The sequence below is a fragment of the Lemur catta genome, chromosome 10 (genome assembly GCF_020740605.2).
Source record: "Lemur catta isolate mLemCat1 chromosome 10, mLemCat1.pri, whole genome shotgun sequence".
NCBI classification, from domain to species: domain Eukaryota; kingdom Metazoa; phylum Chordata; class Mammalia; order Primates; family Lemuridae; genus Lemur; species Lemur catta.
The window spans coordinates 36,837,547-36,854,795 of record NC_059137.1 but is presented as its reverse complement, the minus strand read 5'-3'; the positions used below and the strand labels follow the sequence as shown (position 1 = coordinate 36,854,795).

General features: G+C 46.5%; 1 protein-coding gene across 1 annotated transcript; it reads right to left on the bottom strand.

Annotated features, from left to right (window-relative positions):
• Positions 1 to 1,256: 1,256 nt before the first annotated feature.
• On the bottom strand, positions 1,257 to 17,209 carry LOC123646178 (valosin containing protein). The gene is made up of 18 exons (XM_045562908.1): positions 16,249 to 17,209; positions 15,842 to 16,110; positions 12,116 to 12,227; positions 11,757 to 11,929; positions 10,514 to 10,656; positions 9,529 to 9,659; positions 8,563 to 8,694; positions 7,448 to 7,550; positions 6,648 to 6,781; positions 6,434 to 6,569; positions 5,967 to 6,079; positions 5,391 to 5,555; positions 5,174 to 5,296; positions 4,688 to 4,900; positions 4,180 to 4,488; positions 3,743 to 3,898; positions 2,078 to 2,232; positions 1,257 to 1,921 (listed from the first exon to the last, which is right to left on the bottom strand). The coding sequence occupies exons 2-18, from the start codon at positions 15,856 to 15,858 to the stop codon at positions 1,816 to 1,818; spliced, it is 2,421 nt and encodes an 806-aa protein (XP_045418864.1). The 5' UTR covers positions 15,859 to 16,110; positions 16,249 to 17,209; the 3' UTR covers positions 1,257 to 1,815.
• Between the last annotated feature and the right edge of the window lie 40 nt (positions 17,210 to 17,249).

The window sequence follows — 17,249 nt, the reverse complement described above, 5'->3', positions numbered from 1 at the left end:
CTGCAGTTATAAAGTTGGGTGCACAGACTTACCAACCATAGTAACATGCAGTTATGCACTTTACCTTTTGATCTATTTCTTTATGAATAGTTTGCTCATAACTGTTATACCATGCAACGGTTGTTAGCATACCTGAGTGTTTATACTTGCAAAAATGTTATTATTGCCTATTTTATTATATAAAGTGGTCCATGAAGTGTTTTGTTTCTCAAATAAATACCCCTTTTAAAATGTAAACAAATCTTTTAAAGAATGTTTTTCATTATTTTTTCCAGAATGGTATTTTTGGGATTTTGACTTTTGGGGATTGTGATTTTTAGGATTTTAGACTTTAGGAACTTGGATCTTTTCAGATTGTCCTTCAAGATTATGGCCCAAACTTGAGCAATTTGACTTAGTGGTCTTTTTCTTCATCACTCTTTTTGAGTAAGGCATCATGGTGTTAACCCCAGAAGTACTAAGTGATTACTTTGGTACCTGTTGAATGAAGAGGATTACTCTATAACTGTTCGGACAAAACTATGCAAATAATCATCTGAACAATCTGTGAATGGGGAGGATGTTACTTTAGAAAAAATGTCCAATACTAGAATTTTATATTAGCACAAATCTATTTTTTTTTAATAATACACATTATGTATAGTGAAGCCAGACATAGTGATTGTCAACCCAGGGGATGAATGTTTGAGATTTTTAGAGGCATCAAAATGGTGTATAGGCCGAGGGCAGTGGCTCACGCCTACAATCCCAGCACTTTGGGAGGCCAAAGTAGGAGAGTGGCTTGAGGCCAGGAATATGAAACACAGCAAGACCGTGTCTCTCTCTCTCAAAAAAAAGAAAAAAGAAAGAAAGAAAAAAGAAAAATAATGTAATTAAAAAATTTTTCAGGGGACATAGAGAATATCCACCTGTAGACAGAGATTGTATCATTTTGCAACCCTAAGATTTTCAGAGGGTACCCCAATACAGTCCTTGGTCAGGATAAGAGGCTCTGCAGGCCTAGCCTTACTGTTCACATCAAATACAGGTAGAGAGATGCCATATTCTCCACATTTGGAGCTCTGTCAGGCTGCTCCCCCTCCACCACAGTCCTATCCAGTGATGCAGCAGGGGACATCATACCGATGTTGATCAAGAAAGGAAGAAGGTGCAATCTTACTTCCAGGATTTCCCAAGTGGAAGAGTGCCTTGGCAGTGATGGGTAGCCCAAGGCCCTTCCCAGGAAAAGAAGCAGGCACAGGGGCCAGGACTCAGGCTCCATTTTGACCCAATGTTTATTGTCCTTTTACAACATGTCATTTTTTTGGTTTAGAAACTGCTTGTGATTAGTTTTCCAACATTAACTCAAAAGCATGTAAAATAAAATCAACCTATTCTCTATATAAACACCCAGCAACTGTGGCCCTTCTCACCCACCTATCCAGGTTGGATAGTGAGAAAAAGGGAGGGTTCGGGCAGCGTTGAGTGAAGTGCAGATGCTTTACTGTGGGGGGTGGCAGTAGTGCCTTGGTTCACAACCCACACAGGTCCCCTGCACTGCCCCAAACTATAACAGAAATGGCGTAGGCCCAAGGCCCAATTCCCTGTTGGTAATTCACTCTCTGCCTCCCAAACGAAAATCGCTTTTATTTTATCGCTTTTGTTTTGTATTTTTTGCAACAGAAACCTATGTCCAGAGTCTGACTGTAGCTGAACCGTTCAGACTGAGGAATGGAGCAGGCCGTGGGCGCACCCCTGGTCCCTCCTGGGCAAGTGCCCCCTCCCCCAGGGAACAAGTCCAGCCAGGCCAGCTCACTGCATACTGGCCACCATCACTTAGCCATAGAGGTCATCGTCATTGTCTTCTGTGTATACACTGCCACCTGTGCCGCCTCCACTGCCCTGACTGGGGCCAGCTCCACCCTGGTTCCCTGAAGGGAATCTGTGTGCACAAGAGCAGAGCCGAAAAAGAGGGTTAGGACAGGACCTGCATAAGGTTTCCACAACTACCCTTTAGCCTCCTTAAGACTCCCACCACCTTGTTTGTATAAGTCCCCAAGGCCATTTAAGCACTGCCTAGTGCTCCCAACCAAGTTACCTGAAGCTGCCAAAGCCCCGACTCTGCTGAAGGGTCTGGGCAAACATCTCGTACTTCCGAATGTCATTGTCACTGACAGAACGACGGGCAAAGCGCATGGCTTCCTCAAAGTGATCTCGACGAATCTCAGGCACTGGATCATCCTCTTCTACCTCCTATAAAGTTGGTAAACACAAATCACAAGGGCCAGTTAAGGCACAGCCTGGATGCTGGCACTGGTGTCCCCGCCTCCCATTACTGCAGTAGTTTATTGGTCTCCCTGTCCCTCTAACCCAACCTGAATAAGCTGCCAGACCATACTTCATAAAATTGAGTCACTGCTCTGCTTAAAAACTTACCAATGCATTCTGGAAAAGGGAAAACTATAGGGATAGAAATCACACCAATGGTTGCCAGGAGCTATGGGAGGGGAGAAGATGTTGACTGAAGTGGCCTGAGGGAACTTCGTGGGACAAAAGAAATTTTTGTATCTCAACTGTGGTAGTAGTTACAGAACTTAAGCACATTTATCAAAAAAGCATGGAAATGACCAAAAAGGGTGGGTTTTTTTTTTGTATTTATATCATACCTCAGAAAATCTAAAATTAAAAAAAACAAAAAACAAAAAACAAACAAACGGCAGGCCAGGCTCCGTGGCTGACTCCTGTAATCCTAGCACTCTGGAGGCCAAGGCAGGAGGATCACTTGAGCTCAGGAGTTGGAGACCAGCCTAAGCAACAGTGAGACCCCATTTCTACCAAAAATAGAAATTAGCTGGGTGTCATAGCGCAGGCCTGTAGTCCCAGCTACTCCGGAGGCTGAGACAAGAGGATTGCTTCTTGAGCCCCCAAGAGTTTGAGGTTGCAGTGAGCTATGATGACGCCACTGCCCTCTACCTACGGCAACAAAGTAAGACTGTCTTAAAAACAAATAAATAAATAAAAACAAAATGGCAATGGCTCTCAGTGCTTACCACATTTGTATTATATTCTACCTAGTGGTCTCTATTCCAATTAACAAATACACTCTTAACCACACCCAGTTTTCCCCAATTTCTGCAACCCTACTACTAGAGCAAGTTATTTGGGCTGCTTACTTCCTTTATCCAAATTCTACTCTCTTCATAGCCCAGCTCAAAGCCTATCTCTCCCATCGAGGCTACCCCAGTTGCTGACACTTCGGAGATTGCTTCCATGGAAGGGAGGAGAAATGGTCCCTTCCAAAAAGTAAAGAAATTCATTCATTCATTTATCTATATCTATTTATTTATTCCCTAAGTCCCAAACATGGTGCCAGAATACAGTGGGAAACAAGCGAGATGATAGGGTCCCTACCATTATGGAGCTTACACACATGCACAAGCAAATTTTCCATTATGGGAGGTCTGTGGGGCCCTTCCTCCCAACCAGGGATAGGTTGATGGATCCTAGGTTTGAAGCCCTGCTGTTTGCTGCAGTCATACTTTGACTTCCCTCATGAAGCCTCGTTCAGACTGAGCATACTGCTGGCTCATCTCTTCTCAGCCTTATTCCAGACTGAATGGGTTTACCTCAGTATTCTTTCTCTTTGATGCCCTGCTAAATGTCTTCTCAGTCACATGATCTTTCTTCTACTCTTTACCACTTGATGGAAACTGTTCCCTGGCTCCCCAGGATTGGCACATCTGAGTAAAGGATGCAGACTCACCATGGCCGATGGGTTTGTCTGCCTCTCTCGTTCTCGTCTAATCTCACTCTCGATGGATTCACGGATGGCCAGCTTGCAAGCGCGTTGGCAAATCTCTGTCAGGTCAGCTCCAGAGAAGCCATTAGTCATCTTAGCCAGGAACTCCAAATCCACATCCTAACAAGCAACAGAGCTATCTTAGCATTTAGCCTCTCCTCCCCTGGGACACACAGATCTTTGGGCCACCAAAGCACTCCCAGCACTCTAGCTTGCCCCATCATCTGTTGCTCCATTTTATTCCTGATTGACTCTAGATTATCCTAGTATCTTCGAATCTTCCATCTTCCCTTTAGACCAAACCTAACCACAGAAATCCCCAAGGGAATATAACTCAGGAACCAAAGAGCACTCCACACCAGCTCAAGGACTCATATAAGGCCCCACCCATGGTCACCTACCTTGGCAACTGGGGACTTGCGCAGGTTGGCTTTCAGGATGGCAACACGGGACTTCTCATCAGGAAGTGGGATGTAGATGAGCTGATCAAGACGGCCAGGTCGTAGGATGGCAGGATCAATGATGTCAGGCCGGTTGGTAGCGCCAATGATGAACACATTCTTTTTTGTGGACATACCATCCATTTCTGTCAGGATCTGGTTGATGACTCGGTCAGCAGCCCCACCACCATCTCCAATGTTACCACCACGAGCCTTGGCAATCGAATCCAGCTCATCAAAGAATAGCACACAGGGGGCAGCTTGGCGGGCCTGTGGTAGGGACAGAATAACTCAAAGCACTAACAAAACTGGGTTTCCTTTCCTAATAAGGAAAGGAAAACAAAATGACTTTCACTTCCCCAGCTGAGCTGCCAGCAGTAAGACTGTTTAAACTCTCCTGAAGAAACAAACTCTAGCCCTATCTTGCCCTTAAGCAAGTGAAGAAATAGCCCAGTCTCTTGTAGCTCACCTTGTCAAAGATTTCTCTGACGTTGGCCTCAGACTCCCCAAACCACATGGTGAGCAGCTCAGGACCCTTGATGGAGATGAAGTTGGCCTGACATTCATTAGCAATGGCTTTGGCCAACAAAGTTTTCCCACAGCCAGGAGGTCCATAAAATAGAACTCCCTTGGAAGGTGTCATGCCAAACTTGAGGAATTTATCTGGGTGCTCCACAGGATACTAGGAGGAAATGGAAAGATGGTTCAAGGCTATCTCCATATTATGAAAGAAACCTCACCAAACAGAAGCATCCCACCTACGACTTATCATGTACCCAATGGTGTTAAGATCCAGGTTCTCTAGGAGCAGGCTCCTTAGTGCCTCAAACCTGACAAAATCAGGTTCCTGAGTCATGCTCTCACAACTCTTACAGAGAACATGCTGACACCAAGACCACCCAGGTCAACTACAACGTGCTGGGGCAGTGACTCACCCTAGACCAAGTTACCCTACCTGGACCAGCTCCTGAAGCTCACGTTTGACATCCTCCAGGCCCCCAATGTCTTCCCAGGTCACCTGAGGCACCTCTACTACTGTTTCCCGCAGTGCTGATGGGTTACTCTGGCTCAAGGCCCACTAATAAAAAAGGAGGAAAAAGCGGGGATGAGACTTAACAGGGGAGGGATCAAAGTATATGTGTGTGTGCTTGAGGCAGGGGTGTGGTCTTTACCCGGAAGTCATCCATAGTAACTGCCAGAGAGTTCATGACCTCAGCATCAATGGTCTCATCCTCTAGGTCAATGAGATCCATCTTCTTGCGGATGGCTTGCAGAGCAGCCTCTGAGCACAGGGCTGCTAAGTCAGCACCCACATGCCCATGAGTCTCATTGGCTACCTGTAGAGAGAAAATCTACTTACTATGCTGTCTCTAAGACCCAGTTGCCTTAGGAGGCTCAGAGACAACAGAATCCTGGTCCCTTTCCCAGACTCCTATCTCTGGGTCCTCCCATTTCCTTGAACACATACATACTAGTAGTCCCATCACTGGCTAGATTTAAGTACTCAAGCCTAGACTTGGGGCCTGGGAAGTAAAGCTGCCCCAGTAATTCTGATTTGCTCTAATGCAGAATCAACTGAGAAACATGCCAATTCACTTTCCTGGATTCAATCTCAGATCACATCCTTTCCCCTGCCCAAGAATCAAAGCCAATCTCCTCACATTTTAAGCTTACATCCCTAGCCAGTTCCCTGCAACTGCCTGGAGACAGATAACCTAACTCCTGGTCAGCCCTCATCACCACTCCACCTGTTCCAGGTCCACATCATCTGCCAGCTTCATGTTCTTGGTATGAATCTGAAGAATTTCCAAGCGTCCTGTTGCATCTGGGATTCCAATATCTACCTCCCTGTCAAAGCGACCTGTGGGACAGTGTATGAACATAAACAGGGCTCATTTCTAGTCCAGAGGAAAGAAGGGACAGGCCTAAGGTGACCAAACATCTCAGCCCAGGACTGTCCTGGTGGTTAGCACTAAAAGTCCCATGTCCTGGAAAACCCCTCAGTCTCAGGAAAACCAGGATAGCTGGTCACTCTGGATAGGATATAGGATAAAGAAAAAGGACACCAGGGCCCTGTCACTGCAAACAGCTTCAAGAAATCCTCAGGATTAGGTGACTAAGATGAAGGACAAAGGAGGGATCAAGGAGATTAAGCCCAGTAGAACTATACTCTCCCTATGAACAAGGACAGGGTTGAGAAACCTGGGGTCCTCACCAAATCGTCGTAGGGCTGGGTCAATGCTATTGGGTCTGTTGGTTGCTGCCATGACGATCACATGAGCTCTCTGCTTTAGGCCATCCATGAGGGTCAACAACTGTGATACAATACGCCGCTCCACCTCTCCATGAGTCTGTTAGAACAGGATGTCTGGTCAGAAGTGAAGTCAGGACCTTCCAACCCCCCAACATCCCCTCAGGTAAGCTCCTACTTTCTCTCTTTTGGGAGCAATGGCATCCAACTCATCAATGAAGATGATAGCGGGTGCATTCTTCTCAGCCTCCTCAAAGGCTTTACGAAGGTTGCTCTCAGACTCACCAGCTAACTTGCTCATTATCTCAGGACCTGGAAGGATACAGAATGGAGACAATAACAAAACTATATTCTTTCCCAATCCCAAAAGAAATCAGTTATCTTCTTCGTCCAGCCCAGAGACAGGTCTTAGGTGAGGTGGCCTGCATCTATCTTCTCAGAGCCTCTATCAGCCATTATCCCAAAATAACCCACCAGGCCAGGCTGGAGAGAAGCAAAGGGACTCAGTACATTTCTCACAGTGGAGCTGAAAGTATAAAGATGATAAGAGATGCTCTAGGACCTCTAGCCAGAGCAGCAGAGGTAGCACACCGGTTGGACCTCTACCCTAGCTAAACTGCATTCTCAAAGAGCCAGTGATCTCAGCCCATCTTCCTTAAACCCTTTAAAATCAGTGAGCATGCATCTTTTGATTACTCATTCTAGCTTGCTCCCCCGGCCAAATGTCTTCACCTGTCTACAATCTTTCTCAAGGGGAGACAGGACAGGAAGCACAAGTATAAACTATGTTTCCCTTGATGTTCATCTGTCTGTAACACACTCCAGCAGAAGAAAGATGCTAAAGTGTGTGCACAAGGGCATGGATGCAAATGGAGCTCTCCAGCTCATGAGCCCAGCTAAGAATTACGTCTAGTCTGTTGGGGTAACTTAGAAAAAGTCCCAGCACTAGTCAGACACAAGATGAACCAAGTCTCTTACCATTGATCAAGAAGAAAAAGGCTCCAGTCTCATTTGCCACAGCTCGAGCAATCAGGGTCTTCCCTGTCCCAGGAGGTCCATAAAGCAGGATTCCCCGAGGTGGCTGAGACCAATGCAGAGTGTGATTAGGTTCAGACTCCCACCTTCTCCCAATCCCATTCACCCTAAAATGGCTTGACTAAGGCTCTAAATAGAGGGTGAGAAGCCGGGCTCAACCCTGACATCATTAGGAACGAGCCCTTAGCTGTAAATGCTAGGACAGAGTTTACTTCAGGCCATACTCACTCCTATTACCAACAGGGAAAACATCGCTAGAAAACTGGCAACATTTATGATTGCAATTTGCACCGGAGACTAAGGGCAGAGAAACCACCCTAAGAAACTGTATTGTAAGTGAGTTTGAAGATCCTGGGACGAGGGCTCAATCTTAGACAGATGAAGAGTCAAGGACCAGTTAAGCCATTTAAGAATCAGAGTCTAATCTCTTCACTGCCAGAGGCTCACTCACTGCAGTAACCACAACCAAACAGTATTTATTATCATGTTGGAATGCATTCCCTTACAATCACAAGTTTTCTTCTTTGAAGCCACCTTTTCTATGGTCTCATCCACAGGCAGGACATAGAAACTGTCCACACAGAAAAGGAAACTATTTGTACAACACATACTAAGGAAAGGAATAATTTCATCTTCACTGTGTCCCATGATATGGAAAAGGTTGGGAAGCTATATTACAGAATAGCAACTCTCAAATGTTTGACTCAGGATCCTCTATACAAATTTCCTTAACTTCTACTTCTACTGGGTGACATTGCTCTAGACACGTTGGCAAACTATGGTGGTATTTGTTTTTATAGGGTCTTTGAGACAACAATGTTTTCATATTTTTAAAGGATTGTAAAAAAAAAAAAAATTCAACAGAGAATGTAATTAGCCTGCTCTGTTCTAGACCACTAGTAGTTTTAATGAATTTAGAGCCTTCTATAAACTCAAAGAATATATTATCCCTCTCTAATCCAAGGCAATAAAGAAAGCCATGTATGAAAAGAGTTCAGACACTGAGTAGTCACTAATCGCCACCCTAGAACTGATCCCACAGAGCCTAGGATGCTCACCTTCACACCAATTGCCTTAAAGAGGGCAGGATGTCTCAGGGGTAGCTCCACCATCTCCTTTATCTGAGCTAGCTGCTTCCTGCAGCCACCAATGTCATCATAGCCTACTTCATTCAAGGATTCTTCCTCATCCTGAATATGGAAGAGACAAAGAAAGGAGAAGGCAGGAATGCTATATCAGCAAAACTTGAATTTCTCCAAGTCATTCCACTATATAGTGTGCAAAAATCTGCTGTGTGAGTATAAGATTCTTTTCTGAAGGGATCCCGTCTCAAAGAACAACTATAAAAATCCCAAGGCAGGCTGGGCGTGGTAGTTCACTCCTGTAATCTTAACCCTTTGGGAGGCTGAGTCAGGAGGATCACTTGAGGTCAGGAGTTTGAGACCAGCCTGAGCAAGAGTGAGACCCCCATTTCTACAAAAAATAGAAAACTACTCAGGCATGGTGATGTGCCCCTGTAGTCTCAGCTACTTGGGAAGCTGAGGCAGGAGGATTGCTTGAGCCCAGGAGTTTGAGGTTGCAGTGAGCCATGATGACGTCACCATATTCCAGCAGGGCAAAGAGCGAGATGCTAGACCCCCGTCTCAAAAAAAGAAAAAAAAAATTATGAAAAATCCCAAGGCAAAGATTTCTAGCACAGTGCTTCCCTTTCAAACTGTCCTTAGTCTTACCAGGAAGGATTCCCTAAAACCTGAAGCTGGAAACCCTGAGAATGGGCAGAAGCATGGACACCATCATCAGCTTTACTTCAAAAATGACTCCAATCACTTATATCTTTTGGATTTAACCTAATTTTTAAAATTTCTGACATCATTTATTTCCAGAAAACACCTGGGCCCAAAAATGAATAGCTGGAAGGTTTCCCACCTCTGGAAAGAAGCTTATTTCCAAAGAGCACCCAGTCTTGATAACTACCACACTGAGTAATCACGAGATTGGGTACTGGGATCAGGGAGAAAACTAACCTCTCGTTTGATAGGCTCCCCTTCACAGTGGATCACCGTGTCTGGCGCAACAATGCAGTAAGGGCTGGGATCTGTCTCTACCACTTTGAACTCCACAGCACGCATCCCACCCCGTACAAGGAAAATGTCTCCTATGAAAGCAAGCAGTACAAGTGTAGTTAGAGGCAACAACTACCAAGACCAAGTGAGAATCCCTCATTAGATCCTAGGTTCTAAAATGACAAGCTCAGCCAGGCACAGTGTCTCACACTTGTAATCCTAGCATTTTGAGACCTAACACTTTGGGAAGCCGAGGCAGGAGCATCACTTGAGGCCAGGAGTTTGAGACTAGCCTGGGCAATTGTGAGACCCCATCTCTATAAAAAACTAGCCAGGCATGGTGGCATGTGCCTGTAGTCCCAGCTACTTGGGAGCTAAGGCAAGAGGATCTGCTTGAGCCCAGGAATTTGAGGTTGCAGTGAGCTATGATGATGCCACTTGCACTCTAGCCCAGGGAACAGAATGAGACCCTGTCTCAAAATAAATAAATAAATAAAAATAAAATGACAAGCTCACCAGATATTGCCCTATCTCCACCCTCCCCATTATAATGGTAAGCACCAAACGAGAGGAGAAAGCCAACTGTGAAGAGTCCCTCTGGCACTCAAGAAGATAGTGAACAAAACCTGACTTGTCAGAAGCCCATAAAGTTCTGACTTCCAAGGTATAGTTAGCTCAAGTTTTCACTGTAACCACCAATGGTAGACCTGTGCACTTTGGACTGTGACACAGGCAAAATGGACCACCTCCTTTAGAGATCCATGAGAGGATGGATAGCTTACTCTCCTGGAGCAGAGAGAGGGAGAGAGAGAGAGGGAGGGAAGATTCATGAGCATGGGTGTAGGATGCATGTGTATACACACATATATGAAAATGAGATGATGCTCCAAGGTTTATTCCCTAAAAATAACCATTCCTAAGCTTAGTTCCTAAAATTATCTCTCACCTTTCCGGATGGGTCGATACGCTTCCAGGAAGTATGGCTTAAGGTATACCTCAAACAGATTGCCAGTTATGCCTTCCACTGTGTCATCAATGGGCAGCACATGGATACGTTTGCCGTACTTCACATCAGGGCATGGCTGGATGCTGAGAATGACAAGCAGACTCCACATTACCAATCATACTGTAGACTCAAGCACTGGGCGTGCATAAGGGCCTGGCACAGACAGCTGATGGTGAGTACAAGAGAAAAGGTAGGGATGGCTTTATGTGAAGAGACGAAGGACAGTAGGGTGGGACTGAAGGCAAAGGAACAGCCAAGCACAACTAAGACAGGTCACACTCAGGGTTGGGTAGAAGGAGTCACTACAAGAGGCTGCTAGGGCAGCCCACTCCTAATCAATGAGCCAAAATCAAGAGCCACACATTTAGAAACCCCATAAAGACATGCAGAGTCTTCAGTGAGAGATATTCAAAGATGATCCCCTGCTAGCTAATATTGGTGACTTAATATTACAAGGGAAGAGCTTAAGCTATCAAGTGTTAGGATCAGAGAAATACAAGTGAAAAAAGTAAAATAATCTAAGGTGGATGGGTTAGAACACTTTGAGAAAGTGAGAAGCACATCCAGGAAGAAAGTTACATGAAATTTAACCATGAAAAAGAATCAGAAGCCTGGGATGATCCCAGCCAGTTAATGGGTGGTTAGGTAGCAGTGGCTAGAGGTGACTCCAAGATATGGAAACCTGTTGCCTAAAGTTATGCAGGAACAAACAAAAATCACTCACACTGGAGCTACCCTAGGTCTAGCTCCAACTATTCCTTCCTCCTAGGTAAACTCAAGTCCTTAAAAGACCTGCTAGGACCCATCTTCCGTGCCCACACCACCACTTCATTCCAGCCCTAACATAAACCATTAATTCAACACGGTAGTAAGAAAGTAAAGAGGTCATTGGCAGATACATGCCCTCAAATGGCATCTTAAACCATGGTATAAGTTATACCTCTGGAAGGAAAAAATAAAGGCATCAAGAAAGTCACAGAAATGCTACCTTGTCCCAAGGGCCACGTAGGGATGGATTTTGAAGTCCCAAGAAGGCAGAACCGAAATCTAAAGACAACCCGAGGCATAAATCTTCCCATGGCCAGGAGGCTTCCTATATACAGCTGCCAAGGACTTTGTCCTGCTTGTAATGCAGGCTGTTTCTGGCCTCCCATCCCTGAAGGGCCAAGAACCCCCCACACACCTGATGACATCCCCTAGGCGTACACGAAGGTTATTCCGAACAACTCTATTCATTCGAATCTTCTCATCAGAACATGTGTCATCAGAAAGCACAATGCACACAGCTTCTCGCCTCTTCTTTCCCTTCAGCAACACTGTGTCACCTCGGAACAACTGCAATTCATCCATCTTGGGCTGAGGAAAGAAGGTTAAGGCCTTTTGGTGACTGGGCAGAAGGGGAAAAGCAGCAGCCCTGGAGGTTGGGAATCCCAGTAAACCCCACTCTATTTGTGGTCACTGCAAGAAAAATAAGAAAAGAAACCTGGGAAAACCCCTCAAATAAATACAATAAGGAAAGATCGGTCAGTGGATCCAACTTACCTGGGACAAGGACACCACACTGTTGTCCTCATTGATGGCTTCATCGACAATTAACCGATTGGGTCGGTTCTTCTGTTTGAGAATGGCTGTTGATAGGTCATCACCTTTTGAACTACAAGGAGGAAATGAAATCAGTCCCAATAGATACTTCAGCCCCAGGGGCCCCACCAGTCTCTAAAACTCATACTTACGAAGGAAATAGTGAATACATGAAGCTATCACTATACCAGAGAGCTCAGATGAAGGAAATTCAGCCAAGATCATGAAAAGCAGTATCTAGCATATATTACAATACTCATTCCAGTAGCTCTTGGTATTCTGTGCACTGATGTCCCAGCTACAAGGCCCCAAGTGAGTGATCCTGCCCCAGGATCAGAAAACTATGGCCTAAGAAGACATGATAGAAGTGGAGGCTATATAGCAATTAGAAAAATTAAAGTAGTCTTAGATTATATAGAATAGAGGTTAAGAGCAGGGCTCTATAGTTAGACCTGTTGGGTCTGAATCCCAACCCTGTCACAGTTTAATTGTGAATGTGGGCAAATTAGCTAACCTCTCTGGACTTTTGATGTCCTCCTCTGTAAAATGGTAGATGTAGTAACACCTATGTCAAAGGCTTATTGTCTAAAGAGAAATGATGAATGTAAAGTGCTCAACACAATGTCTGGCACGTGGTATTAATGATCACCATAATTAGCACTGCAGAGCAAAGCACAAGCTCTTTCTTTGCTAACCTTGCAGGGGAATGAAATGGATAAAACCACTTCCTTTAGAGGTCAGGGAGGTCTCAAGTCCTACCAGGCAAGCCTGGGGACAAAGAAGCAGAATCATTAGCACTACACTTCTCACAGGCTAAACCTGTTGAATGCTAGAGCATTCCATACTACCAAAGGAATGCTAACCACAAAGACCATCATATGGGGGTGGGGGGGAGGGGACACTAATAGATCTGGAACTTTCAGAAAGAGGCTCAAGCTCAAAAGGAGCTTCACAGTAATTGCTGCAAAGACACACAATTCCATGGAGTTGGTTCAAAGAGTCAAAACCAAGAAACGCTGAGAATTGGGGCAAATCTAAATCCCTCTCGCCCAAATCAAGGTTGCCTAGGTCTAAACTTGGTTTTTCTTTAAGAGACAGGCTCTCCCTCCATGGCCCAGGCTGGAGTGCAGTGACACTATCATAGCTCACAGTAACTTTGAACTCCTGGGCTAGGCTCAGGCGATCTTCCCGCCTCAGCCTCCTGAGTAGCCAGGACTACAGGCACATGGCACCACACCCAGCTAACTTTTTAATTTTTTACAAAGACGGGGTCTCTCTTTGTTGCCCAAGCTGGTCTCAAACTCCTGGCCTCAAGAAATCCTCTAGGATTGGCCTCCCAGAGTGTTGGAACTATAGGCATGAGCCACCATGCTTAACCTAAACCCAGTTTCTATCATTTCCTAGAAGCTAGGATCATTCACTGGGACAGTGACATCAATTTTGTACCTAGATCACCTCGAGCCTTCACTTACTAGACTCAATGAGCTCTCCCTTAGAAGAACTACCTCCTCTTAGTAAGGTAAGGCTCAGGAAAACATGAGCATTAAACAAAATAGAGAGGCAAGGCAATGGAAGAAGCAAACAAAATACATTTTTAGAAAATTATTTCTTCATTTAGCAAATTAACGCATATCTATTATGTGCGGGGCACTGTTGTAGGGGCTGGGGATACAGAAGTCAACAAAATAGGACAAATAGTATACTCATTGGAAATATCTTCACAATTTGCAAGAAAAAAAAAGATGTTTGTGCTCTAGAATACCAGCTAGGGAGCCACAGGATTTTTATATTTTTTGGTCTTGATACACCCAACAAAAATACAAACCCCATTCATCTAACAAAGTGGTAAGCTTTATGCTGACCCTCACACATAGGCTGCATCATCTTTAACCACTGCCTCTAAACTTGTTTCCAATGACAGTTTCCTCAGCTCAAACTTGCCTCCCCCTACCTAAAAGCGTGCCACCCTTGGACACGATGCTGTAGAATAAGCAGAATCTTCCAATGCTTTTCAACACCCTGGAAGTCAAGCATGGTCAATGTGACAGCTAAGGGCAACGTCAACTGAACGATTCTCGCTCCTGATCCATCAAAATACCCTTTCAGGGGAGGATCATATTCCTGCTTGATCTATAGGACTGAGGCAGGAGAATAAAAAAGTGTCAGGCGCTTCTAATCATCAGTTTGCATTTTAATCTCAAAGCTGCATTCTAGGAAAACCTCCAATCTGCTTACCATGCCTGACCCTGGCTCTGGAGATGACTGCTATGCCCTTTCCTTAAGGTAAAGACCTCTAATTCCCAATCTACCTACAAAGATCAGAAAAGAGAATTCAGCCTGACCATGGGACAACATCAGTTCTAGACAGTCTTTGGGAACATTCCCATGGTCATCTGCATGAGTCAGGCCCTTTCCAGAACCTCAACAGGCCACAGGGAACTTTGAGGTAAGAGTCATCAAAGATGACCTAGAGGGTAGAAACCACCTATGATACCAGGTTCCAATAATTTTTATTTTTGAAAATGAAAGATTGACTGGATATAACCTAAGAAAATATTCTAAGTATTAATAAGTAGTCCTTTTAAAGTAAGCAACTGAGTAATACTTCATCTCAATTCAGAAACTTGTTAGGAAAAGGAACACCTCAAAAAATTAATCTCTTCAAGGCAGGAAGGTGATTTGCATAGAAGAGTTTCCACAGGCTGTGTTTTGTTCAGCATCTAAAACTCTCGATTCTAAACTGAATTGGCTGAGGTGGCCAGGTTTCATCAGATGCTTTCCTGAGGGATGGAGGTGGGGCCAGAAAGCTGAGAGAATTTCTCAACGTAGCTGTTTGGGGAAAGGGGCGTGTGTGTTGTAGGGCAACTCCAACCTGCACACCAGGAAACATGAAATCTAGGAAGGAACATAAAATGCGAACTGAGAGTCGAACTTTAGCAAGAACCTAAAATATTACAGAAGACTTATTGTCTCCCCACCCCCAGGTCGTAACATCAAGAAAAACTGACTAAAACTTTCTTGCATGAACAGGCCTAAAGTAGGAAGAAGGCTAGAAGTGAAACCCTCACTATTCAGGTCGCAGAGGATGCCCACCTCGGGCCAGGCCGACCGGCCCCAAAAAGGCTGCTTATGAGCTTCCCTGAACACGCAGTGCCTTCCCCGCCTCGGCCTCTGCCTCAGTCTCAGGGTTCCCGAGGCCTTCACGTGGCCCAAAGTCCACGCCCACCAGGCCCACTTGGGGCCTCGGGTTCGCGTGGCCTGTTTTCTCCGGGGACCAAAGGCCTTCAGCGGGTGGTAGGCTGGATCGCAGATGGGGACCCCAAAGTCCCGGGGCTCCGCGCCGGCAGTGTGGGCCGGAAGACCTCGCTAGGCTGGGACGGCCATTCCGAGGGAGCCAATCAGGCCGGCCGGGGCCTGCATGACACAGCACGATCTGGCCCAGGCTCCGACCCGGGCCCAAAGCAAGCCCCGCCTAGGGGGCGCGCGGGTGCGCAGCAGGGACTAGCAGGGACTGGCCGGGCCCAGCCCGGCCTGCGGCCCCTCACTCGCCCCCTTCTTCTCCTTCCCTTCCTCTTTCCCGGCCTCCACCTCTCAGACGCGCCCACGGCCAGGCCCAGTCGGGCCTACCCAGCGCGGCGGGTCCCGCGGTGCGCGCCCCCGCAGCGAGCGGGCGGCGCGCGCACTCACTCAGCTCCAGAAGCCATGGCGCGCGCCTCTCCCGGCCGGCGGCTGTGGCGGCCCGCAGGTAACGGCTACGAGGGGTGCCAAACGACTGAGTGGGCCCGGGCTCGGCTCTACCGGGCGGTGGGCGAGCAGCGGCGAGAAACCCGTAGGCGGCCTCCCTCTCGCTTCCTTCCAGCGGCACCGGGGCAGCGGGCGAGCGACGCTGGCCTCTGATCCGCGAGGTGGCAGCGGCAGCGGCGACTCAAACGACGGCAGCAGACGCTTCGCTAAGACTGAGCAGGGAAGAGCCGAATCATCGGAAGGAAAGCCGCTCTCACCTCAGCCAATCAGCGCCTGCCCTGGGGACTCCCGCCCGCCTCTCTGCGCCTCTCCCCAGCAACCCGCAAACCATAGCCAATCAGGAAATTCACCTGCGGCCTAGCTCCCGCCTCGGGGTGCAACACGCCTAGTAACGCCACGTCAATTGGCCGCAACGCCACGCTTCCTCGACGGATTGGGATTCTCGACCAATCAACGAAAGGAATAGGGCAAGATCGACTAGTAAAACGAGAGCCTTTAATCCTTTGGAGGCGGACTCTCCCACTTGGCTCCAGTTCATTGGCTCCTGAGTTTATCCTCCTGGAAGAACATGGCACAATGGATTGAACCCCTGTATCAGTCTAGTCCTGTTGTAATGATAATCTATACACCCACTTTCTTCCAAAACCTGGGGATCCTTTAAAACTCCATCATCAATCAGCGTAACCATGTTCCATGCTCCTTCAAAATGCTGGCTCCAACCACCCCTACCCTGACCCCTTTGACTAGCACCCCAGGTCTTACTCCACTCTACCCTATTGTCATGGCACACCGATAGTAATCCCAATCCCACGGGCTATGCAGTTTCTAAACACTTGTAGGTGCATGCTCCCCTTACCATAGGGAATTAATGACTGGAGAAGAGAGGGCAATCAAGTCCAGGGAGGTCACAGGGCAACCACAGAACACAGCTCATATACAATAGAACCCAAATCATCAAGAAAATTGCACGCTAGGACTTGAAGTCCTTGGGTTCAAAATGACAGCTGGCCCTGACTGTAATAAATAGGCAGCTGTTGGTGGCATGCTGACTCAATTCATCTCTCACCCCCTACCCATACAGATAAATTTGGCAGAGACAGGTCCAGTTTCTAGCATTTGGGATTAGGGAAGGAGTGAGTCTCAAGTACCCACCCTTGTCCTGAGAGGCCTGTCTAAACCATCCTCCAGACCTAACTCCACTCTGTCACCTAGAACAGGAACCTGGGCTTTGGAGCTCTGCTTTCAGGCAGTGAAAAGGACTAAAGCCACTGCTTCCTGAGTGAGGATTCCTATAACTCTTTCCTCATACTCAGACCTGAAGCTTATAAGGTAGATGATGTTGAGAGAGGGC